General features: G+C 37.7%; 2 protein-coding genes across 8 annotated transcripts in view; both read left to right on the forward strand.

Annotated features, from left to right (window-relative positions):
• Positions 1-8,339, forward strand: part of LOC131693388 (protein lingerer) — a 34,517-nt gene extending 26,178 nt beyond the window's left edge. For 4 of the 7 annotated variants that reach the window (XM_058981159.1, XM_058981160.1, XM_058981157.1 and 1 more), the window contains 2 exons: positions 7,282-7,323; positions 7,475-8,339. In XM_058981159.1, the coding sequence (XP_058837142.1) occupies positions 7,282-7,323; positions 7,475-7,576 (144 nt within the window). In that variant the 3' untranslated portion in view covers positions 7,577-8,339. The remainder of the gene's footprint in view (positions 1-7,281; positions 7,324-7,474) is intronic. The other 3 variants (XM_058981158.1, XM_058981163.1, XR_009306235.1) reach the window with 2 other exon arrangements.
• A 4,576-nt stretch (positions 8,340-12,915) lies between these two features.
• LOC131689595 (ganglioside-induced differentiation-associated protein 1) lies at positions 12,916-24,493 on the forward strand. Its single transcript, XM_058974795.1, has 3 exons — positions 12,916-13,268; positions 23,564-23,756; positions 23,813-24,493. Exons 1-3 carry the CDS (start codon positions 13,179-13,181, stop codon positions 24,475-24,477), a joined length of 948 nt encoding a protein of 315 aa, XP_058830778.1. The 5' UTR covers positions 12,916-13,178; the 3' UTR covers positions 24,478-24,493.
• Positions 24,494-26,761: the final 2,268 nt, after the last annotated feature.

Genomic DNA, 26,761 nt, shown 5'->3' on the forward strand with positions numbered 1-26,761 from the left:
GGTGAACATTTTCAATCTCACTTTGCTTTAGTGAATGCGCTTACACGTGGAACGTGAACGTTTGAAAGTAGCGTTACGTTTTATCAATGATAATCGTAGGTCGCATTTAATATTAACCAGTAGTATATGTAGCGAAAAATGGACTCACGAATGCTGGCTAAATCAATGTTGATGTTTGATAGAAAGGTACCAGATTAAATTATCCAAATTCATTCGTTTGTTTGATACGGTTTGAAACGGAAATGATTACAAACTGAATAAGCGTAGTGATTCGTTTCATAGGTAGGTTTTTTTGAGTACCGCTAAATAATGGCTGGACAATAATTCTAATTGTACGTGGTCTTAATAGTTTCGCAACTGTATAAGTTTTGCCTAACCTTACAATTGATTACGAATGTACCTATAATCAACCCAAACGTAAATTTGGCAGAAAATTTTTCACAAACTAGGTACAGCTCTACCGGCTGCATCGAGTGCAGAGAAATTATTAACAAAGAACTATTCTTGTGCCATGACTGAATCGAAGACTGAAAATAAAACATTCAATCAGCAGAAATGTGATTGATTTTAAATATTGCAAAGCCCGACCATTTGTTGGCGAAGCGGAAAATTTTGTTGATCTATGATATATTACTATCTCTAAACTGATGAATTCAGCTGTGCCCAGTTTTATCGCGTTGGCAAGTACTACCTTCAATCAGTTGACCATCGCAAACAGAAACATGTTGAATTTGAAAACGTGAAAGCCGATATCCACAATATAGCACAAATGAGATACAATTATGTGTTTTTCCTGTTGACAGAACTGGACACTGGAGTCCCACATGAATTTTACACATTACCAGATAATGGCTCGGAAGGTCCTGGCATTTGATCGTCTCTGAGAACACATTTCGTCATTTGGTTGTCTTCCAAATATTCTCGTGTGCAGCGTAGGTTTGACGGGACGGATAGACATCATATTGGGTGCTGCGAGATAGCTCAACCCTAAACCGCTCTTATTGACCACTGAGCGTAGGTTTTGTTTTCCAATAATTGGACTACATACATTTTTTTTCGCGTTGACATTTGCATTCCTGATGCTTTGTTTAGGCATACTCTGTAGCTTTTGTCTAGGCGCTCAAAATTTATCATTTCTGAAATAATCGGATTTGTCGTTATTTGACGCGTAGGTGCGATGAATTAAACTTAATTTTCTACCTTGCTCCAAGGTGTTGCACCGCTGTAGAATTTTCAAAAAAGCAGAAAAAATAAGAGGGTTGTGTACAAAACACGACCAATGTTACATTGAAAATGCAGTATGACTAGCGATATGAAAATTTATTTCATCGTATCAATATTGCATCATTTTTCAATGTTAATGTTATTGTTCATTGGTAAAAGATACAGAATTGATCATAAACAAGCATACATTTAAGACAAGCTAAAAAAATAAGTTTTTTCATTCAATTCTATTTCCATTATATATTCGTTCTAATAAGGACGGTTTGCAGATAACTGGCTTGTGATTAAGGACAAAAATCCTATGAAACGCTTCTAACCTTGCCGCCAAGGCTCATGCACATGTTATTCGCAATCTTGTTTCTGTTGTACCATCATCGCTGGAAAGTGCGATTTACTAATTCGTTCTAGTACACACAGATATACGTCCCTCTTTGGCAGCTCATGTAAAATGACTACATGTGAAACATTGCAAGCTCTTTTATCATCTTTCAAGGTTGCACAGAGAATGCGCAAAATTCGCAAACGAAAAAAGCAGTTTTTTTCCACACCGTATGTCAGATCTTCATAACAATCAATCAGCAGTACTGTAACAACATTCTACATACGCTGATTGATTTTTATGAAGATCTGACATACGGTGTGGAAAAAAACTGCTTTTTTCGTTTGCGAATTTTGCGCATTCTCTGTGCAACCTTAAATGTAAATGGAAGTCCCACCTTTTGTAAACGATTTGAAACGATTCAAACCTTGCCGGCGATTCGCTTCTGCTGCGTACACACAGACGAACATTCCCCTTCACGCAGTTCATGTCAAATGAGCACTATGTGAGATAAGGCGATCTCTTTTATCAACTTTTTGGTGCAGATGGAAGATTATCCTTTTGTACGATAAATAAAAATATTTTCATCATTATTTTTGGTGTGGCTTTCGCTTAGTGGCACGGTTGCCACATTCACTTATTTTCTTAAAGGTTTTGCAAAAACCATCAGGTTGGTAGATTATTTTGAAGAATATTTACTTATAGCTTGATTCAGTAGTAAAGGTACAGAATTAACAAGCGCAAACTCAATACAAGATAACAAAAGGTATTTTCTAATTGAATTCTTTTACCTTCATTTATTCGTCCTGATAACGGCGGTTTGCTGTCTTGTGGTACAGGACGAGAATCCTACGGAACAATTTGAGCCTTGCTTGCATGACTCATACGCACGGTATAAATCAGAGATTCATGATTTTGCTGCTGTTCAGCCATCGTCGTTCGGAACTGCGAAAAAAATTCTTCCAGCGCAAACAGACAAACCTTTCGTAGCTCGTGTCAAATGAAATATCTAACAACCCTACAAGCAACAGTAGCGGTCTAACTGGTCCTGCCAGCAGAGCAGGAAGGGGTACGACAAGTTGTGACATAGGGGGGATACTCCCCCTCCCCCTAGATCATTACGTAATAGAAATTTGGTGGAGAAATTTGTGACAATTTGTTACATGGGGGGAGGGGCAGTCAATTTTGGGCAATTTTTATGTTACGTAATTTATGAATGGTTCCATTATGAATGTCGAGATGAGGTCCGTGTTAGGGAAAGTCTTGTATTGTATATGTTTTCCTTATTTATTGCGAAATTACGGATTTTCCAATAGTGTACTAGTAAAATATACAAATAAATTTGATAACAATTTTTACTGGCAATTTTCTGAATTGATTGGTTGAAAATTCATCAACAATTAACAAAACGCAAGAGATTTTTTTTTGTTTTCTTACATTTTCCCGATGTTTTCACAATAATACTGATTTTTCAATAGTGTACAGTTGAAATACCAATTTATAGTTACAACCGATTTGTAAGTTTTGACTTCTCTGAATCGATTACAGTGAAGACCCGATTTTATCAGCATCCGATTTTATCTACCCCCGATTTTATCAGCTTTTCGACCCCATTTTATCAGCTTCATATTAAAATTGATAGTTGGTAATTTTAGGGGCTCTATCAGCCGAACCAAGTTGAATTCGAGTAAATGGTTTTTGAGCATGCTTTGTTTATCTTAGATAAAAAAATCTTTATTTTTTTTAAATTTAGCACTGTTAGACCCCCTTAAGGGAAGTTTAAGCTAAATAATCAGGAAAGGTTATGAGGCTATATCTAGGGACCAAAGAATATTTTAAGAGCTTCGTTTTCTTAAAAAGAAAGAAAAATATATGTCCCGATTTTATCAATGTCCCCGTTTTATCAGCCTAAAATTCACCAAGGGGCTGATAAAATCGGATATTCACTGTAGTATTTAAATCCATCAATGATTAACAACGCTATAGTCATTTGAAATTATGCCACATTTTCGTGACGCAGTTCGAACATTCAGTTTTACACCTAGCCGCAGCCCCATATGGTAGAGTAAAGCATTTTCAAAGCTAAAAAACTGGATAAAACTGACTCAAATTTAAAAAAAACTGGAAGATTTTTCCGATGGTCTGTTTGACTGGATGTTGTAAAAAATTGGAAGAATCCAGCTTAAACTGGAAGGTTGGCATCACTGGTTGATGGGATTGGCAGTCTTAGTATGCCCGTGCGTTCATTTCGCACAAAAGCAGAGAGCATCTTCAAAATATGTTTTCACCCAAACAAAAATCGTTCCATAACATAGGAGCCCCAAGCTTTTCAAAACACTTACCAGTTATTTTTTCACACTCCGAAATGTTTGCAGACATTGCACACAAACATACACAATTAGCAATAATTAGCATGATGGTAGATTCAACCAAAGATGATTGTTAATACGACGAAATATGATTGTTATTTCAACAAACAATTTTGTTGATTCAACTTAGCAAAATTTCTATGCGTGTGGGAAAAAAGTTTATTTATTTATCTCCTATAATGAAAAAAAACTTCGTATTGCCACATTAGCTGGTGATTAGTGTTATCGAGTGCATGCGGCGACAAATCATGTAGTCGTACCTCTATTGCGTTATTTTCATAATAAACGAGGATCTTGACATTGATCCTAACATTGTCACACTCAACATAGTGCAGCATGTTGTTAAGGAAAACAAATTATTCGACTAAGCGCTTACTTTTGAATACTATCAGTACAACATTGCGTACGTGGTGATACCGAATAGAAAAAAAAACAGTTTGTGATTTTCAGCAAGCGCCCCACTTCTTGCATGAATGATAATTTTGGAACCTCTTAAATCCACAACACCATTCCAATAACGCAGTTTAACGTAATCTCCTTACTATCTATGAAGGTCATCTCGATCGATACCATGCTCACTGTCGAAACGAGAGTATCAGTGGCTTTTATAGCACAGGAACAATTTTAAATTTATATGACAAAGTGTATCTATAGGGGAAAGTGAGGCAATATCGTCATGTGGGGCGAGTTGAGAACCCTCGTTTCCAAAAATCTAAGAAACAATTTTCGATTTTTTTGTTTGCACGAATGCTCCGTCAATCACCATTAGATGATGTAATACTTCAATTGCGACAAAAAACAAATCCTAAAGCACGAAAAATACAAAAATCTAATGGGATGTAAAAAAACTGAAAATGTTATAAGATTCAAGCTATATGAAATAAGCATTCGCATGACGTATGTGTGCGGTAATTGAAATTGAAAAGCATCTTCGGAATATTTAACGTCTTTCTATGTATTTCAAACATAAAAATAATTTAACAAGACTTTGTAGTTCCCTCAAAAAAATGCGAGAATGGCCCTACGGCATCCATATGTAAACGTTTTATACCTGAAGCTACTACGAACGATGAATAATAATATTTGCTTGAGAAAATTACTCGCAAAAATATGATTTAAACAAAATGGAAATTTGATTCTAATAGTTACGAAAATGATGTTAAAAAACTATAAGATGAATTTCATAGGCAACTAAATGTCACTAAATCAATGAAAAATATGATTCTTAATAATTGTGAAATAAATTTGAAATTTTGTAATAAAATATAATATTTTGCGACATGATCATATTGCCCCTTAAGATTGCTCATATTGCCCCACAAGCCATTTATTAACCCAAAAATTGATTATTTTCAAAGATTTTTAATTTTCTTCAGCATGTTTAGTAACTGCTTGTGAAGAATATGTTTTACCGTACCAGTAGAGGGCAATTTGGGATTATGTGTATGTTTTGCTGCAGATATATTTGCCTTCAACCTTAAGGTGCTCATATTGGCTCACTTTCCCCTACCTAACTCGACTGGTTAATGGTATATTTCTCTGGTTTGCTATTTGTGACCGATGTCTTCGCTAGGTGGAAGCAGACTAGATTTTAAATGTTGTTAAGAAGTTCTATGAGGTTTTCTGTTTTTTTTTTTGAATATGAAATATTCTTTGGAAATATCATTGGAGATTTTTTGTCTTCAGGTGTAACTAAAAATATCTAAACGATATTTTTACGTTTTCGATTTTTATTGATTTCAACTGTAATGATGAAAATCTATGAGATGTAGACTTCTAAAGCATGGAAATTTTACAGGAAATTCATTGGATTTTTTTATATAAAGCAAATCAAATCATGAATGAGATTTTGCTTTCTTTGAAATATGTAGAATTTTTTCAAGATCTTATTTTTTAGAATGATAGTGCACACTTTTATAACATTTTACATGCCTTTGAGTATGAGTTATTTTGTTTTTTTACCATATTATTTTTTTAGTATTATATATAGTATAAAAGGCGGGGTGAGCATAGCTGCCGCTAGAAGCATAATTATCCCATGTGTATAGGGATTCCCATAGCACATGGGACAGTTATGCTTCTAGCGGCCGATAGCGTAATTGGTGAATCAATTGCCTTGTACGTAGAGCTCACCTGGGTTTGAATCCCAACCCCGCACATAGGGTTAGATTTTTTAAAGAGATTTTTCTAATCCGAAGAGGCGAATGACCTTAAGGTTAAAACCTATATAATCGAAATTAAAAAAAGTATTTACAAGATAGTAGTTGTTCAAACATTCGTATATTTTATTTATTTATATTTAAATGTATTATCTTCCTCCGCACAAAAGGTAAAGTAAAGCCCTTGCATCGAACCGTCACACTAATTAATTTAGAGAAAGAGCTGCAAATTTATTAATTGCTCAACGAAGTATGTATCGCACATGGCTTAATGTTAAGAATGTTGATTTTCATAGGCTTGTTTGTTTTACGAAACAATGGCTGAATTTAGCTGAATATAGACGATGTTAAAAACAATAAAGATTTATAAGAATACAGGCATCCGTTGCGCGAAATCTCAGTTTCTGTGTGAATTTATCGAAACCCCCATTCCTTCACTTTCAAGCTCACTGAAGTTTCACGCAGAGTCGAATAGCTTCAGTTCAAAGGAAAGATTTATTAATTCACTAAGCAACTCATTTATTTGGTATATGTGAACAAATTTGAGGCATTTTCCATTTTGAGCATATGTGAACTACGTAATCTATGTCTGGTGCATTTTCGTTCGATAATTCCACCCAAAGCCAGAAAAGAAACATGATTCAGTTTGCAGCTTGCATCTGAAATAATTGCATGACTGCGCTGCACCGTACGAATGAGTGATAAAGCATACAATCGAAACATATTCTTCATCGGGATAAGAATGAATTGAAATTCGGTCCTCTTATAAGCTACTTGGGGTTGTCAATACCTATTTCTGAATCATAGGAAAAGAAGAGAAGCAGTTGGGTTTAAACAAAAATGTTAACATACGAATGGCAATTCAGTGAGCTCGTTACATATACTACAACATTTTTCATTATGGTCGGTCGTAGATATTTAATATTGTGCATGTCATTAAGTTTCTATTGTTTTTTTTCTATACTATTCGGTTTTCTTTTTCTTTCTTTTTTACCAAACTACAACACATAAAAACCAAAACGTTTATTGTATTGATTTTGGTTGAATACGCATTGAAAACTACTTGCTCATCCACGCCATCTAACACATGCACACAAACGCCCGCTCCTTCATCGCAAAACATGCGATTCACGGCGTGTGCTAAACGCGATCAATCAAACGTTGTCCGGTGGGGCTGGAATTGTCTCTCTTCGCTCACTGCACGATGAAGATGGACAATAGAAGTTTTAATAGTGGTAGTGGTGTGATGAGGGTAAGTAGTTGTTATGTTTGTGAAATAGAATCGACTACACTATTAACCGCTTTTCCGTAGCCGCTTACTATTAATACTACTACTACTAGTGATTGCTGAAAAAAATGCTCACTAGCTGCATAATAATGGATTTGGTTTCTTTCATCGGCAGGATTCCAACAGCAGTGGTCAGAGACCGCAATCGAACAGCCAGGGCAAGACTGCAACTAAGCAAGGCTATTCACCGTCGACTTATTGGACTGCGCAGAATTAAATACACATGTGTCTACATCAAATTAAACGCTCGTGTAATGTATTCGAAGCGACATAAAGTATGCAAACAAAGAAACCGGACACGGTAAGGTAAGGAATGGTAGCAGGTACTGGTACATCCGAACACTCATCCAAATATAAAGTCACACACATAGATATTCACATTCATCCGCTGTAAACGCTGCAAACTATCCGTACACAACACGTTCGGTAAATTGGAGACTGGACTGTGCAACACAGAAAGATAAGAAAAAGAAGATGGGAAATTTCAGAAAACTAAACGAAAAAGAACTACTTAAGAGTCAAAGCTGAAGTCGAATGAATAAAAAAAAATTAAAAGAAAAACACTTAAAACATATTTAAAGTAAAGGGAAACTCATTGAATGAATTTAGCAAAAAATACACGTTTACACACATACATTCTTAAACCAGGAAAGAAATTGATTCATTGAATGCTATATACACAAATACTATCTTACAGAGGACGGCTGCAAGTGAGTATTTTCGGTTTTCGTTTAATTTTTAATGAATGCAAGTCTTCTTTTCAATCTTTTTTTTAATGTTATTCTTATCGAATTACTCGTCGAAACAGTAAGAAGAATGAATACAATAGTAACAAGCGCAAGTAAAAAAAAAAGAAAAGTATACAGAGAGCGCGTGTATTGAAGCAAGCAGAAAAACAAACACATAAATTAATAACATGTTCTGTAATAATTTAATTTAAATGTAGAGACGAAATTTCTAATATACCTGTAAACATTTTATTTTGGAGTCCCCTTTGTCGATGACAGTATCCCAATTCTTGTTTGTTCTCTCTTAACAAAAAATATTTACCGTCATCCGAACTATAGCTTGTTTTTGGGATTCCAATGGCAACTAATAGGGGATACGCATTACTCTCTCATGTTCTATGGCAATGTTTTTCAACCGGGGGTGAATTCACCCTCAGGGGTACGTTTATAAATTATTCCGGGTAAATTTCAACTTGTTATCCTAATATTTCCATCAAATTATTGACTCTACAATATAGAGACAATAATTCGATGAAAATGTTAGGATAAAAAGTCGAAATTTACCCGGAATAACTCATAATCTGACGTACCCCTGGGGGTGAATTCACCCCCGGTTAAAAAACACTGTTCTATGGGATTCCCTATATACATGCCCGATTCTTCTGTCAGCTTTGATGTTCACCGTGAACTACGACAATGTATCTGAATCCTTTTCCAACCATGCTCGATCCTGCATACTTCTGCACAGAATAGTAATGTCAATAAGCCCACAATATTTGTACGAAAAACTTAGGCCGTTCCGTAGTGTTCGCGTTAGAAACTACATTATTCCAGCTCACTCAACTGCCCAATATGGAAGTTCTTTTTTTTGTGCGAGGTGTTTACCATTGGAATTCTTTGCCATCATCAATGAAAGACAACCAATCAATATTTAGGTTTAAGAAGCAATGTAAAGAGTATTTCAGTTAGTGTAGTTTTTTTTAAATTAATTAAATTATGACATTTGTATCTGCTCGTTGTGGTTTGATTAGGCTAAAATTACCAGAAAAGCTTTGTAGCAATAAAAAGACAGTAGTCTTAAGCTGCTTGAGATTATAAATAAATAAATTCTGGAGTTCTTCAAGGTAGTACGACTGATCCGCTACTGTTTTCACTGTTCGTTAGGGTGACCATATCAGACGAGTAAAAAACCAGGACAGTCGAAAGAGTACTGCTTCCCCCCGCTACCTCTCAATCGACATTGCCACGCCCCAATGCATTACCTGAGCCGTGGATCTTTTAATATTATCAATGTATAAATAAAAATAAATAAATCAAATTGGGGGTAGGCGTAGCGTAGTTGGTAAATCGATTGCCTTGTATGCAGCGCACCTGGGTTCGAGCCCTGACCCCGCACATAGGGTTGGAAATTTTCATAAGAGATTTTTCTAACCTGAAGCGGCAAATGACCTTAAGGTTAAAACCTCTATAATCGAAATAAAAAACGAATTTTATTGTGTATCCATCGGATATTGTGTACGCACTTTGTTACTTTGCGTAAAGATCTTATTTCTTATTGAAGATCGATTTATTTCATTGCCTCTTGTTGCTTGTGGATGTGCGTAGGTTTTGTTGTTGCAGTATTCGTTGGTGTCTGAGTTACAACTCCAGTGGTTTGTGATTTAGTTGATGTTGATGAAGGCCTGTGTGATGGGTATGTTTGCAGTTGATATTGCTTCGTTAGAGGTTTGTGTACATGGTTTCTCGTAGTGTCTTCTTGTGTAACAACGTAGGGCACGCAGGGATCTGCCATTCATACGTGCACAGCGTGATTTGAGAATTGGTCACCCGTTTTGCTTTGAATTGAAAGTTCAGATATGACGGAATATGTTCCGTCACTCGCATTTTCACGAAAGAAACACCGTTGGAAATACCTAGAAAAATTTTCTCCTGGTTTCAAACTTAAATCTTACGTATTCCGACATGATGGTTATAATAAATTTATTAATAGTACCCAGGTGTAGATCGTCCAGACGCATATCATTCTTATCACTGTCGATATACACGGGTATCTTGGTCCTAACATTATCATGCTCAACGACGCATTGCATGTTGTCTTCCATAGCGTAGCTTTCAGTTATGGCCAAAGTTTTAATCGTTATCGGTAACGAGAGTGTGGTGGGCTTGTATAACGACGACTTCCGTTAGTCTGAACTGCATTTGCAAATTTGCTGTTCAATTTTGCTGTTGAGTTTCAAACATCTTTAAATGATTGATCGATATCGCACCGTTGAAAGTAACGGTGCTTTATTGTTCACACTGGCTTGGGACGAATTTTATGCTTGCTTTGCTTGTTTATAATACTGTCACGGTACATATAGACAGCAGACTTTAGGTACAAACGTTCGTTTGATTCACTGCACTGTTAACAAGCAGAGCGACTGAATAGGTACTGGTATCGACCCTGTATTAATTCCATGATCCCCAGCTCGAGAGAGCACTCAATGAAATTTTTCCACGATAGTTGATATTTTTCATTTTATGGAATGGATTTCCAGTAAGACGAATAAAAGCCACTAGCAAGTGAACACAAGTAGAAGCAGAAGCACCAAAACGCCGATGTGTCTTTTCAGAGGTACCAAAGGGAATTCTTCGGATCCCGGATTGAAAGGCGATTTGAGCCGAGAAGAAGCGCTGGTAACCATTGTTTCATCGATATTGACGAGGCACTCTTGAGAGATTAAAAAAAACTATCGGAAGGTTCAATGGGGAGATTCGACTGTATTAAGTTTTGTTTGTCGCATTCCGATGGAGGATGAGTATACGTTGCAGTTAACTGCGTAACTGCGATCTGGAGCATAGTGAAAAGCGAAGACTGAATAAATAGAAATATATTAGGCTTCCAGGACAAATCAAGCATTTTTCTCGACTTCCCAGGACACCAGGACAGTCAATGTAAAACCAGAACATGTCCTGGGAAACCAGACGCATGGTCACCCTACTGTTCGTGAATGATGTGATTCTATTCTTAATACGTGGAGGGAAACTGTTTTGTGCCGACGACTTGAAAATATTTCTAGTTATACGGAAAGAAGCCAATTGCCGTGAGCTACAGTATCTCGTTGATATTTTACAGTTGGTGTAAAAGAAATATGATGGTTTAGTGTAGCTAAATGCTTTGTTATCAGCTTTCATCATGTTTACTTTCAACTACAATTTTGCTGGAACTCAGCTGCAACGCGTTGACCATACACCCATTATCTTTTGTTCAAAATATCCAACGAATTCCGGAATTCTTTATGTTTCAAATCATTATATTGTTCACTGGTGCGCTCACAGTTGAAATCCGCAAACATCATCTGATGCCCCTACCATGCAACTTGGACCCAAAGAATTGAAGCCGCCCAGTGCAGGTTCATACGATATGCATTACGTCAATTGCTTTGGAATGATCATGTTAAGACAGATGTCTTCCGTTTAATTCCACTATAGAAATAATAATGAAATACACTCAGGTTTTTTTTACGCGGGGGATACGAGCCGCGTAAATGAAAACCGCGTAAATTTCAAAATCCGCGTAAATTTCAAAATCCGCGTAAATGAAAACCGCGTAAATTTCAAAATCCGCGTAAATGAAAACCGCGTAAATTTCAAAATCCGCGTAAATGAAGACCACTTAAATTTAAGAATCCGCGATAAAGGGAACCTCATTGATGGATACCGCGTAAATTTCAAAATCCGCGTAAATGAAAACCGCGTAAATGAAAACCGTGTAAATTTCAAAATCCGCGTAAATAAAACCGCGTAAATTTCAAAATCCGCGTAAAAAAAACCGCGTAAAAAAATACCGCGCAAAAAAAAACCGCGTAAAAAAAAACTTGAGTGCTCAGGTTTTCTTTTACGCGGGGGATACGAGCCGCGTAAATGAAAACCGCGTAAATTTCAAAATCCGCGTAAATGAAAACCGCGTAAATTTCAAAATCCGCGTAAATGAAAACCGCGTAAATTTCAAAATCCGCGTAAATGAAAACCGCGTAAATTTCAAAATCCGCGTAAATGAAAACCGCGTAAATTTCAAAATCCGCGTAAATGAAGACCACTTAAATTTAAGAATCCGCGATAAAGGGAACCTCATTGATGGGTACCGCGTAAATTCCAAAATCCGCGTAAATGAAAACCGCGTAAATTTCAAAAACCGCGTAAATGAAAACCGCGTAAATTTCAAAAACCGCGTAAATGAAAACCGCGTAAATTTCAAAATCCGCGTAAATGAAAACCGCGTGAATTTCAAAATCCGCGTAAAAAACCGCGTAAAAAAATACCGCGCAAAAAAAATACCGCGCAAAAAAAAACCGCGTAAAAAAAACTTGAGTGTATTGCAATAAAATATTCTTCAGATGTTGCATTATTGTATTGAAATTGACTGAATAGACAAACACTTTCTGTATGTATAGTCAAAATAAATCGAAAACGATTTTTTCACCGAAAATATCTTATCCCTACTCTTAAGAAACATGCTAGGTTATTCTACGATGTTTTCGCTGCTTATTCCAATTTATCATATTTTGTTGGATGACGGGTGTTTATAATCATTATTTTATCGGCATTCTTCTGAAACAAAATGAAAGAAAGTTACTTTTGCAGTCACTGGGCGAAGAAATACCATATTACACAACATCAAGGACAACAAACAAAGATCACACCAACCAGGCAGTCAGTATTAGTTGATACAACCGTAAGTTTTATTAACAATAACTACACCCGCTGACTCACATATTCACATATATTTTCATCATATCTAACCACCCCCAAACGATTCATCGCAAAATCATTGCCGGTGCGCGGTTAGTTATGAACTGAATCTCAGTCACATCGTAGCTCTTACCGATCTTCGCGGGAAGCGAGCGTACAATCGAGCGAGCGTTCGAGCATGATAATTGCTAGTGATAACATGTGACCGCGGTTATTGTCGCGTGTCGTCGCCAGTCTAAAAACTTCAGAACATAGTATTGCAGCGGGAAACGAACCGTCAGGACAAGGCTATCGAATATTTGTAATTGGCTTCGTTTCTGGAGTGATTGGCCAACATCACAGTTTGAGCTATCGGCAAACATGGAGCAACCCAAACGAAAACGACCAGAGTTCTCCAGTGGCGATTCGTTAATTCTATACTGCAACCAGTACAGCTATTACTGCCAAAAGGTAAGAATGAGGTGTGAAGTTTTCACTATACGGGTAAGTAACTACATCCAGTGTGGTCACGAGAACGGGACTATTGGATAATGTTCACGGCAGATTGTAAAATACGAGGCATGTGTAGGCAAAAGCAAATGCTGGTAAAATTCACGAAATTTAATAAACCTAGTCGCAGAGTCTGTAATATTTTAATCACCAAACAAGGTTCTCAACTGAGCAAACAATTTGATTATTTTCGTAGTAAAGTATGTTTAGAATTTGGTAGCAAGAATAGATATTTTTCCGAGTAGGATTTACGCATAAAACCCCAAGGGTACATACTAAGAGCAGCTTTTCTTTTCTAATTATACAGAACATTAACATGTAAGATCTTTTTTATCGAATCTGATTTGTTCATTCAGCATTTGGGTTTCGATCAAGATATACTTTCTACATGAGAAAAGCAAAAATATGTAAAGTTCCAGAAAGTTGATTTCCTTATAAAATTGATTGTTTTCGAGATAACATGAAATCTAGAAGTATCATGCATTTTAAAACCTGTTTTTATTCACATAGCGGTGGAATCGTACCTTTCTCATATATTCAAACTATGATTACATGATCGGTTGTCACGGTAAAGATGGACACGTCTATCATTACCAGGACACATGTTAGTGAACTCGGGTGATTCGTAGTTATACTGCCTAAGCTCGACCCTCATTAACAGAAGACAAAGATTAAGCCCGCACGATATTAAGCCTATTCTTATGACCCTGCCACTTCTAGTTTTCCGACCTGTTTACTTCACATCCTTGCTCTCACTTGAGTACTATGGCTCTAATTTTCATAACTTTTCCTACCCAGTAATCTCTAGCTAATTGAATGTCGTTAAAATGTAAAAAAGTTAACGGTTTAGACGCTATTCATTTTGAGCACGAATTCGACGTATTAAAACACTGCATTAGCGGTTTTTGTAGAAGTTTCAAGTAAAAAACGTGTTTTGTACCGTATGTTATGAACGCCGTCAGTACATCTAGCACCGGTACAACATCATACAAATTTATCTCAGTAGAGATTTAATATGGCCTTCATTTGCTCTCTGCCTATTTGGTAAACCTAGCTTAACCAAGGACAGCCAGAAACCTGGCGGAAAGGTTTCTGTCGGAAGACTAAGTTCCTGGGGAGATGTTGATTCAAATCCAAAATGTTTCATCACTTATAAGTTATAACATCGATTTATTTCATTTTACTTTTTTTTGTTTAAGTCTGACGCAACAAAGACAGTCTCTAAAAATAAATTTTTGGATGAAACTGAACTATCTGCTTTTAAAAAATAAATAAGACGATGTGTCTTTTTCAAATGTTGCTCAATTTGAGCCACCATGACGCCATCAAAGTACATACCACCAAATTTGTGAGTTCAATATATGGGAATTATCAAATTGTCCCCGGGCTGCAACGGTCTTTGTAGTCAATAGATCGTAACTATACTAAGAATATGCAAATCGGGCAGCATTTTAATTTAATTATCACATTGATTCATGTTTCTGTTAACAATATACATAGTTAAATCTTAATGTACTATTGTATATTCAATATGTATTAAAAAGTATTCAGAGCACTCTCGGCACTTTTAAAAACTTTTCGAATGCTTGCGACTGTCAAAACGACCAATCCTGAGCGGATCGATAGATAGCTTTGTATTGTCTTTACTTTCCGAAGATTTCTACTCGCTTGAACCAATATTTTCCGACAAATAACATATTTGGTCAGTGTTAGGTTACACCGGACTAAGTGACATTGAATTGATTTCGAGAAAACGAGTTTAAAGTTTGAATCGCAGCATCCTTTACGTTATAATTCGAAATTATTTTTTGTTATAATTCTTGCTTAATTTAACATGTACTCGAGCAAAAGTCGAATGTAGTCGAAGAAACCCTTTATCCAGTGCTATCATTATCTCATTTTTTTAAGATTTTGCAACATAGTCCGGTCTGACTTAACACCAACCATTTGACCATCAGAAAAAATGACGAATTCTAACGAAAGGTGGTAAAATTTAGTACGGTTATATGTGTCATCCATTTTACCGCGTAGTAAAGTTAAATACCACAAAAGAGACTGGGTGTTATGTATAGATGTAAATAGCATCAAGAAACAGTTGGGTGTGATTTGTTTAAAACCCGAGCCCGACTCGAATCCAAATTCGAAAAACCTGAACCCGAAAGTTTAAAATTTCAAAAACCCGGACCCTACCCAAACCCGTGTAATAAAAATTTTAAAACCCGGAACCCGACCTGAACCCGAGAAGTTTAAATTTGCAGAAACCGAACACGTCGGGTTCGGGTCCAAAAACTAGGGCACACATCTACCAACCAGCCAAGAAGACGTCCGAACCGACGAGAATGAACCATGACGGTCGAAGGCCACAGGCACAGCACCATCCCGTACAGTTCCTGAGCTGTTTTAGCTGAGTTCTCTCTTGAAAAACTCGCTTACCGCTGCTCATCTCTCCAGCATTTTAACACCGTCGGTCAATCATCTCATAGTATCGAGATCTCTGTCATCGAGTCCTCTATTTCCTATCGGAACTCGTATATGAGATGCTCAAGGGGCTCTACTGACGCGAATACCAACTATCTGAAGCGAAAAAGACATTATATATCACTTTATACATATTCCCTAATCTTATAATCAACCAAGGCTGTCTGTCGATTCTAATGCAAAAACGCTAGTGATGTGACCATCAAGAATACGTTAGGCAACCTTAAGTGACCCAATTCGACACCAGTGGCCACATTGTCACAGTCACGTCGCCTAGTGACTAGAAGAAAATCTCGACAAACATATGATTACGGCTTAACTGTCAAAATTCTCTTTGAAAGGAAATTCCGGACAAATCGTTACAGCTCGAACACAGTTCACAGCGGTTAATGAAAGAGAAAACTTTTCTCTTTTGTTTACTACCATCATCTGGGATTGGCGAGTAACGGTTTGACCGGAATTTCCTTTCAAAAGGAATTTTGACAGTTTTTTTTTAATTCGTTTATTTGACACGGCTCATAGCGGTAGCTTAACGGAGCCGTGGATCTTTTATACGTTTACAATATATGTAAAAATAAAAATACAAACAAGAATAAATTAATTGGATCTCGTGCGCGCAACTTTTTATTGCGAGCGGAGACCTTTTTTCGCGAGGTCTGTTGGCAAACAGCGTCAGGGGGGTCATTTAATTCTCTCTTGTTTTTCACGTCCCGATCGAAGCTGGCTTGGTATCCAGGATCAGATGTTCTCCCTTGCTTCTTGCACTTGTTGTTGATCAGTGTAAATCCGTCGTCATTGTTACTGCATTCGTTGCCGATGTTGCTTACAGTTGTTTTTGGAGTGCTGGATGATTCTTTTACGGTTGTCATTATGGTCTGAACAGCTGCCACAAATTTGGCCACCGTTTGTGGTTCAGGCATTGGTATTGCAAACTCTGTTTTAAGTTGGTTTTAAGATGAGTTGGCAATCGGTTGAGATGCATTTTCCTCTGCATCTTCCGCGCAAGGTTGTCCATGATGAGCTGTCTGATTACAATACTTGCACGTAGGAGTTTACCTCTCATGAGTGCATAGCGTAGTTTGCATAATTGTAGTTCCGTGAATTTTGAGTTTTATTGCCAAGTAGGAGGGTATAGGCCTTTCAACCCGCATCCTCACTACAAAAACGCCGTTAGGAGTACCCGGGAAGAAGTTTCTCCAAGTATCAGGTGTAACGGATTCTACTTCTCCGTATTGCGACATGCATTTTGCAATTGGCTCAGTAGGGGTACGAGGTGATAGGTCATATAACCTTACATCTATATAATCATTCTCAATGTGTACGGGAATCTTAATTCCAACGTTGTCACTTTCAACCACGTGTTTTAAGTTGTTCTTCAAAACGAAACGCTCGGCTTGTGCAAACGTGTTGAATGATATTAACACTACATTGCGAAGATGATGATACTGAAGGTACAAGACTTCCGCAAGCATAAGTTGCATTTTTACCTTCAGAAGGTATTCCACTTCACTAAAACTCGGTCGTTTTAAACAAAATTTAAAGTCAACGACTGCAGCGTTGGGTCGGAGTAGAGCTTTTTCGTCAACTTTACTCATGATGACAAGACTAATCCGATATTCCCTTTGTTCTCGAGACAATGCACACTAGATCGTTCACTTGGCTCAATTGTATGTCTGACTGCGGCAGAAGTAGAAAGTAGACTGAATTTTGACAGTTGTCTTTTAAGCCGTAATCATATGTTTGTCGAAAATTTTTCTTCTAGTCACTTGGTGACGTGACTGTAAAAATAGGGCCCCAGTTAGGCCTTACCAAGCTGTCACGCAGGTGGCGACATGAAAACTGCAGAATAGGGTATGAGATCACTCCTTAAGCAACGTGTATGTTACTTCAAATGTATGTGATCCAAGCCTGGCTTGGGTAGTCCATCGCGCCTGGCTTGCATACTTTACATAACTAGACATTGTTCTCCATTCACCCACACCCAAGGTCATTAGTACATTATTGTATATTCAATTGCAAAATGAAATTATATGAAAATATTTTCTGGACAGATCAACCTATTTTTGCTAGATGGCTAAATAGTGCCAATCAGTTAGCGAGATAATTGATTAATTGAAATGATATATTAGTTTAGAAGTATAGCAGAGAGCATGGTGTTGTACTCGGTTTTAGAATTTTGTAATTGTTGGATGACCTTCAATACATTATGTTTTAATGGAGAGGGTCCATAGCAAATTGTGACATATGGGAGCAGAAGAGTAAGCTAGAACGTGAGTCAATTTTTTTTCGAGGGCAATCTTACTGGAGTTGTAGAGCTAGGTTCCCGGAAGGGCTTCTCGTCAGCGGGGTGTTATCAAGTTTGCGCGATCGCGGGCGTAGGTGTGCGTTGTTGATCACGAAGGGCTTAAGCGTTCGTATGTTAACGTGTTTGTCACGTGTGCTCGCGTGTATGTGACTTCACGTGTACAAAACTGGATTTTGTAACCGTGTGGCCATTCCTATATTCGCGTGCGTTCTTGGATGGTCAGGCGGACCTTCATTCTGATAGTTAGTTTTTGGTGTACAATTCACATTCTGACAGGGAGTGGAGTTACCCCATGTCGCTAGAGTCCCCGGTCATGTCGCCGTGGAACGTGTTGTCCAGTGGATATGAGAGCATTCTTTTTTTAATTCGTCCCATTGAAGGCATGAACACCTAGTCTGTTGATACCAAGTATAGAAACTTCCGGAAGTGACCGATTCATGATCGCGTGCGCTGGCGAGTTTGCGTTTGTAACTTCGTAAATATGGATATGGGAGTTATTTTTGCCTTTCTCATATAGAAAGGTTATGCAATCACTCTGAAAAACGTCAACCTAATCCCGGCCCGGAGGGCCGAGTGTCATATCCCATTCGACTCAGTTCGTCGAGATCGGAAAAAGTCTGTATGTGTGTGTATGTGTGTATGTATGTGTGTGTATGTGTGTGTGTATGTATGTGCGTATGTGTCAAATAATGTCACTCATTTTTCTCAGAGATGGCTGGACCGATTTGCCCAAAATTAGTCTCAAATGAAAGGTGCAACCTTCCCATCGGCTGCTAGTGAATTTTGGATCGATCGGAATTCTGGTTCCGGAATTACGGGTTTTAGAGTGCGGCCACACAGAAATTTCTCATAAAAACTATAGGAAAAATTAAAAATAGAATTTTTATTTTTGATGCTAAATGTATTCAAGGTGCATAAAACGTCGAGATTTGATGCAAACACGAAAAAAAATTGACGAAGGTTCACTTTTTTGGATTTTGCACATTTTTGCCTTTCTCATATAGAAAGGTTATGCAATCACTCTGAAAAACGTCAACCTAATCCCGGCCAAATTTTTTTTTCGACTCGCTTAAGGTTTCTGGATTTTAACAGGGGAGTAGTTGATGGTTTACGGAGAGGGGTTACACTCCCCCTCTACTGTTCACTCCCCTCCTTTAAAAATCTCCTTAAATCACCCCTCAGACCACCACCTCATACCCCTCCCTTTCAACCCCATCATCTTTAAACCACCACTGTATTACAAAGCATACCAATTTAAGCTGGGGAGTCGTTCGTTCATGGGACTTTCGCCCTCCTCACATACCCATCCCCGCATGACAAAATGAGATAGCAAGCAGATAACATTGATCTAATGCTGATTAGGCTAATGGAGTATGATATTTTTTTGTTTCAAGTGTTTCACCGTCGACACGTAGCTCATCAAGTTCGTGGCTGGCATGCCATTGTGTATAAGTGCAAAGTGTACTAAGAATGTAATGGACATTTCCACAATTATGTTGAACATAAAAAGCCTCCGTGCCATAGTTTAGAGAAATGAGAAAGGCACAATTGCACCGCTAGGTGGATTAAAACAGGTTTTTTTTCTTATTCTTTCAATTTTATTTTTTTATTAATTAACATGGACCTAGACTGTTGGTACCAAGGATAGAGACTTCCGGACGATCCCGATTCATGATGGCGCGGGCGCGGGAGTTTGTAGGTTGATACTTGAGATCGCGTTGGTAAGTTTATGAGTGGAGAGACGTTCACCTTATCACCGAGGTGTAATCACAGAGAACAGACGTCCATCTTCAGTATTCAACTTGTATAAAATCTCTAACGATTTCGAAGGTAGTTGGGATATCCAAACCAGGTGCGCTACTGTCGTCATGTTTTTTGTGGCTAGTTCGACAGAATTGACAACGGTTTTTCCTCTACCCAGTCAAACTAGTCCGGAACCGGTTCGGACTTCCAGCATGAATTCCAGCTCAAATGCATCAACCGATTGAGTCGGAATCGGTTGTTTTCTTTGAGCAAGATTCCATACTGAATCCATTCAGGATTTCGAACCGGTTCCGGAATGGATTTGACGGATAGTTGGGATAGGTTGGTGTGGCGTTTACACACGTTTTTTTTAATATTTTTGTTCGATCATGGATGTCTGTTTTCTGTGGTGTAATCATGTTTGCGAGTTCGTGGGCGTAATTTGCTTGGAAAATCGCGAGTGGCTCTAACGTTTGTACGCTGGCGTGATTTTGTAACATATTTGCGTGTGTTCTTGAATGGTCGCGCGAACCGTGAGTCTGATATTAAATTTTCGGTGCGGTTAAAATTCTGGCAGAGAGTGGGATCCCTTATATCGATAGGGTTCGCGGTCATGTCGCCATGAGACGTGTTGTCTAATAGGTATGAGCGTATTTTCTTAATTGGTCCAGTTGAAGGCATGGACCTAGGCTTCTAGGAACAAGGATAGATTCGAAATCGTGTGCGCTAGGGCATTTTTGTAGGTTCTGTAGGCTTGAGACCGCGTTTGAGAATGTGTGAGTGTTAAGACCTTCACTATCACCATCTTTGCTGACCCAGCTGAAGGCGGGTGTAGAATGGCAGTATAGGATTCGAAAAGTAGAAATAAAAGACAATATATGAGAGACGTAGTAGATTAGACAGGTACAAGATACAGCTGAAGTTATGATCATCACATGAAATATATACATTAGTACTTCAAACACTACTAATACTTGAATAGCCAACCACCATACATAGCACATCCTTTCTCAATTATCTATTTGTTACTGGTTGATTGTTGGTTATGAGCGGGTAAATGGAGGAAAGGTATAGAACAGAAAAAAGGCTCACATCAGCCCCCCGGCCTCTTTGATACACCATTATTGAGGCGTATTGTAATCAACATCTTGAAGCGGGCTTCTTATATAAATCAAATCCTGAGTAGTCATAATGATTGGTGGATTATTAACATGAGAACTAATTAACCTCTAGTAGTAGAACTTGATGCAATTAGAAACTAAAAATATGGAAGGTTCTTATATTTAGATAACCCTATTGAATCTATTGTGGCTTGATGATGTTTACAATACCGTCAATCCCATCAACCTGCGAGAGGGTATTTGACTAAAGTTTGAAAGCTTTGTACCAAAACGATTAATTTGTTCATTTAAAGAAAATTGAGCCAAATTTCATAGCTGCATCACAATCTGCAGCTTTGTTCGCGAACCGCATGGACTGAGAACACAACGGCATGACATGATAGCATTCTAGATGATGCTCATATAAACGATTTATGTCGTTTTCTTGTCATCATAGAACGAGGCTATTCTGTTTTATCCATCAACTATAAACAATTCTCTCTTATCGTATAATATCAGTATCTCAACCGTTTAGATTTTGTTCTCATTATTTGTTCATTGTAACACATGATCAAATCTCGTTTGCCATGGCTACGCATAGTAGGGGAGACCGGGGTTAGTTGGAGGTAGGGATAAATTGGTGGAACTTAGGGGCAGATCTCAAATGATGCATTTTGAAAAATCAGCGAAATTAAATGCATTTTTTTCATCAAAATGGAAATTCACAATGTATTTTGACCAGAATATTGTCAATAAAAATATTTTCAAGACAGCATCAATACATCAATCGCGTTTGAATTCTATAGGATAAATATTTTCAAAACAACAACACTGCAGTTATTCTTTAGTGTTTTTCTTGTCAACATTAATATTTGAAGCATATTATAATATGACGCAAATATTAAAACGGCCAGGCCTACTGTGCAGAGTTGGGTTTGAAGATGTTTCAATATTATACGGCAATTGAACTATTCATTTAATGAGCAATTCAACCAACGAATCGTTTTGAAACTTGAATGAGGAAGAAACGAGGACAACCGTACCAACCGTTTCAGTTTATAGTGGGTTATGATAAAACGTTGGGAGTGACTTGGCTAAGAAGGTTAATGTCACTCCTTTGGGATGGGACAGAGGTATTTACTCCTTGCCCTGGCTATTGAGCCTAGGTTAAAGCGCCTTTACTCGCTATCCTCCACTTATTCTGATCTCGGTTCTAGATCGATGTCGCTCTAGATTTGCTCTAATACTTGCACAATCTATATAAAATTGTCAGTTCAGAGCAAACCTAGAGTGACTCCGATCTCAAAGCTAAATCAACACTTGAATGCACGTGCGCTTTAAACTTTCATTGTCCTTAGGGCATTATTACGGGAACAAAAAGGAAGTGTGTATTTTTCCTAGCTTTAGTATTTATGTACGGGCCCTGTTGGGACCTAGTAAGGATTTAAGACCTATAGAAAACTTGTAAATACGATCCTACTTAATATATATACTTACCGGTCTAGTCTGTGGCCGCACCGACGTACCAGCTGCCGAAACTGGTGCTCAATATAAACATGAACTGTGAGCGCCGCGTCCAATCTTGGACCTGCTGACTCATATAAAACTTACCCCTCCAATCTGTGGCCGCACCTGTGTACCAGCTCTGGACCTACAGAAGACAACACCCATGTCCCGAATGCTTCTGGATGGCTCGAGTGTTTTGAAGGGCATCCAAGTCATTCGGTGATGTACAGATCCTCCCTTGAAGAATATCCGCAGAGCTTCGAAAAGCGGAACCATATTCTGCTTAATCACTGCTTGCAGGCTTTTATCCGCCGTGGAGATACCGGTACAAAGCCTGACAACAAGCACACATAACGACACTATCTTGACGAATACCATCCATAATACGCGAAGAAGTACTTAAATACGATTTTCCCAACAAAAAATATGGGAGCTAAACACTTGACACGAATTTTTTCCAGCCGCTCGGTATCGCAGCTTACTACCTTTTCTGCGAGGAAAAGCAAAGTTCATGCAAAAATGGAAATTAAATGCATTTTTTCTAATTTGATGCAAATTTGTTAGAGTGACCTGCCCCTAGGGCGGAACCCTTCTTTCTCCGTTTGTGTTAAAAATGTGGCAATGTATCTCGTTGTGTATTTTAAGTACATAGCGTGAAATATATTCTACAATCTGTCATATTTTATATTAGTGGTTTGAAGAATCTGAATATTCACATAATAATATTTTAAACGTTTGTGATATTTATGGTTAGATTCACATACGATACCTACCGCCAACGCCCTGGAGCCTGAATAATTTGGTATGATTTTCACACACACACATACTTATATTTATAAAACCGAATTAAGATCATTTATTTATTCGATGAAATTCTGAGTTGTCGCCAACAATCTGCTTTTTTGTGCATTGCATTTTTTGCAAGATGCAATGATAGTATACACAATGATACAAAATACGGCCAACTAGCCCTGATCTCCCCCAGGTTTTATCTACTGATCAAATATTATTCCGCATATGCACGCGCAGAGATGTATCATGTACCGTAATCTGCAACGTCTGACAGCAACTGGAAATATCCGCAATGTTATGTAAATAAAAGATCAACGTACTTATTGTTTCAGGTACTCTGGGCACTTTACGAGAAGGACATCAAGTTTACCAAGTACGAAGTTGACGTTGCCAATGATGAACATTTTTGCGAGTGGTTTTTAGAATTAAACCCGCGGGGAGAATTGCCCGTTCTGCAAAGCGGTTTACTAGTCGTACCCGGTTCCAGCCGCATTCTGGACTATCTGGAGGAAAAATTCCCCCAAGGTTAACCATTGCTTACCGTTTAAACTAAAGATTAAATCTTGCTTCATATATTCCAGACAAACCATTAAGATTACCATGGGACGTGGAACAACAGATACAACGTTTCAAAACTACACTGGACAAGATACCGATTGGCGTAATAACGATTGGTTCGTTCTTGCATCCGCACACGGTGGTGTCACCTAAATCGCCCTTTGTTCAGCCAGTCCGCTACACGATTTTAGAACGTGACGAACATGTCAGCGCTCGTTTGAGATCTTATGCCAGTGCATTTCCGGCGTTCAGTGATGTGCTACTTAAAAAGGCCGATTTCCACGACCGAAAGCGGGAAGTTCTAACAAACGAGCAATACTATCGTAAACTGCTGGATGGGCTGGAAGAGCTATTGTCGGAGCTGGAGCTACATCTGGCGAGAAAAAATGTCGAACACAGTTGGATAGCGGGCAAACAGTTCACCCTAGTCGATATTGCATTGGGTTGCCTGATGTACCGATTGTACGTACTCGGTTTGGAAGACCGATTCTGGGCCGGAGGTAAAATGTCCGAGTTGGAAAAGTATTTTGATAAAATAATGGCGACGAAAAGTTTTCAAAGTACGTTGCCCACCAAGACCTCGCTACTGAAGACGATATGGCTCAATACGCCTTCCACGTATAAGGCAGGCATTGCGGCATTTTCTTTCTCATCTATGATCATAGGGTCTACGTTACTGAAAAGATAAAAAAGTTTTCCTCAAAGAGCAGTTTTTTTTTGCAAACATGTGATTTTATTACAAAAACCATCTCAACCGTACGAAACTACCAATTACCACTTAACTGTTAAAAACTAAACTGTTTTATTCGTCAATATGTTATCGAAGTTACCGAACGCAAATTACAGATATTCTGAATTAATAAACACATAATAGCAACTGATCACGAGAAACATTGTTTGTAGCTTTGCTAACAGAAAACAAAAAAACAAATAAAATAACCTGCATAAACATGAGTGAAATGGGCTTGCCGACGTCTCTAATCATGTAATTACTCATTTGCGTGCTTATTTAAGTAGCAACATAGAAAAAATCATGTATAATGTGCTCATCAAAATCATTTAAATTAAGGGGATCGATCTGTGTAACTACCGAGCTTCAAACCATATGGTTGATTGAACGATCATTTTTACAGCATTAAGTTTTTGGGCCTAATAAAAGATTTCAAAATTGGTTGTTGTTAAGGGGGTCTCCTAATCAGTCGGTTTAAAAAAATACATTTTGTTCTTTTTGCTTCTGTCGTTAGAATTAAGAGAACATTCTTTGAATATGTCAGAGAATAGTTGATTAATGGCAAGTAACACCGTAAATCATGTATTTTACAGAGACGTTCTACAAAAAGCTGCGTCATCGAGTCGATATTTTTGCAAAGAAAAATTACAGCATGTTATTGAAATGATACACAATAATGTACAAAAGTTTTGATCAATTCGCATCACGCAAAGTTCTGAAAAAAATCAAAAAAGAAAGTGTTTTTTTCACGCTGAAACCCTAAACTTTTTCCCAGTTTGCCCTGAGGACCGAGTATTTTAAGTTTCCCCGAGTAGTGTAAAAATGCTTTGTAAACTCGTAAATAAGCTTTACAAAGTAACTCATATCAAATCAACAGAAAATCATATCAGCATCCAAAAAGCCAACGCCGTCTCCTTTACACAACGAAGCAACCAGTGCTTCTCAAATCAATCGCACCCGCACTATCGCTTGCCAGAAGAAAACGAACGAAAGAGCTCACGCCAGTTCACACTTCAATGTATACACCGCAATGCACTCTGGAACGCGCGCCGTGGTGAAGTTATCTGAACATGCACCTGGCGCCACATATAATTTAAAGAGCAAGAGAGCGTGGTTCTCTCCCACCGAACCACCTCATCACCAATCCATTTATTCAGCTCCGAAAGAAAGAGCTTTCAGCTTTTTCTGTGGTGTGTAATCATTGTATCTTCTGCGTATGCATGAAACTGGCAAGCCAGTGCATCGTTGGAATGAAATGCTGTCAGCGCCTGGCGGCAGCCATATGGGATGTAGGGTAAATGATCTTAAGTGGGACATTTATTCGATTTTTTTGTGCTATCGTCGACACACGTCGATTTAGGTATAAAATCAGAAAAAATATTTTAGAAAACACGTATTATTTTAAATTTTAGAAAACACGTTTGGAACCAGAATAACAGTTTTATTGACTGAAGAATATAGATCATGAGTGGGAATGTGTTTATCTTGGATGGAACTAAAATAAATTTTAATTAGGACTATAGGTAAAGCCCTCTTTAAAAACCGCAACAGGTTTCAAATGAATTATTGTATCCTAAGAGGTTAAAAATATATTTGGAAAAGTTTTAATAAGTTTTTTATGCCCAAATCTCTTAGGAATATATCCAGAGTATATCCTGTAAAAACATGTCAAAAGCAAATTAGTTTTTTCCCAACGCAGAATTTGTAATTCCTGAATATAGATTTTCTTCATAGCAAAATGCCACCAAAAATAGCCCCTCTAGGTGTGAAAAGCAGGAACTGGCAGTCTCAATCACGATTATTTGTAGTGCGATTCAATATCAAAAAACCATAATCATACATTATTTAAAATCCAATTCATGATATTTTATGTAGAATTTCCCTTCGATTGAAATGAACATGGCCTGGTGATTGCTCACTTTAGAAAACATAATACTCCAATTTTCGACCGTTTTAGCATAAGCAAACTTGTTAAGTAAAGTTCACTCAAGACGATATAATGTATCAGAAAACAAAGTTATTTTGTTTCGGAAATTTTAGTGTTTTTGGAAATGTTTCTAGCTATGTGCAATCATGGAAGATGGATTAAAATGTTGAATTTTGCAGTGTATGATGTTTTTGGCGCATTACTTCATTTTAATATGTCGTGTAGCATATTTTTCAACTAGTCCCAATCTTGATCAGTTTCTGTGTAGTCCCACTTAATATTGTTTACCCTATTATCTACCACTGAAGAATGCGA

This window comes from Topomyia yanbarensis, chromosome 3, assembly GCF_030247195.1.
Source record: "Topomyia yanbarensis strain Yona2022 chromosome 3, ASM3024719v1, whole genome shotgun sequence".
Classification (NCBI taxonomy): Eukaryota; Metazoa; Arthropoda; class Insecta; order Diptera; family Culicidae; genus Topomyia; species Topomyia yanbarensis.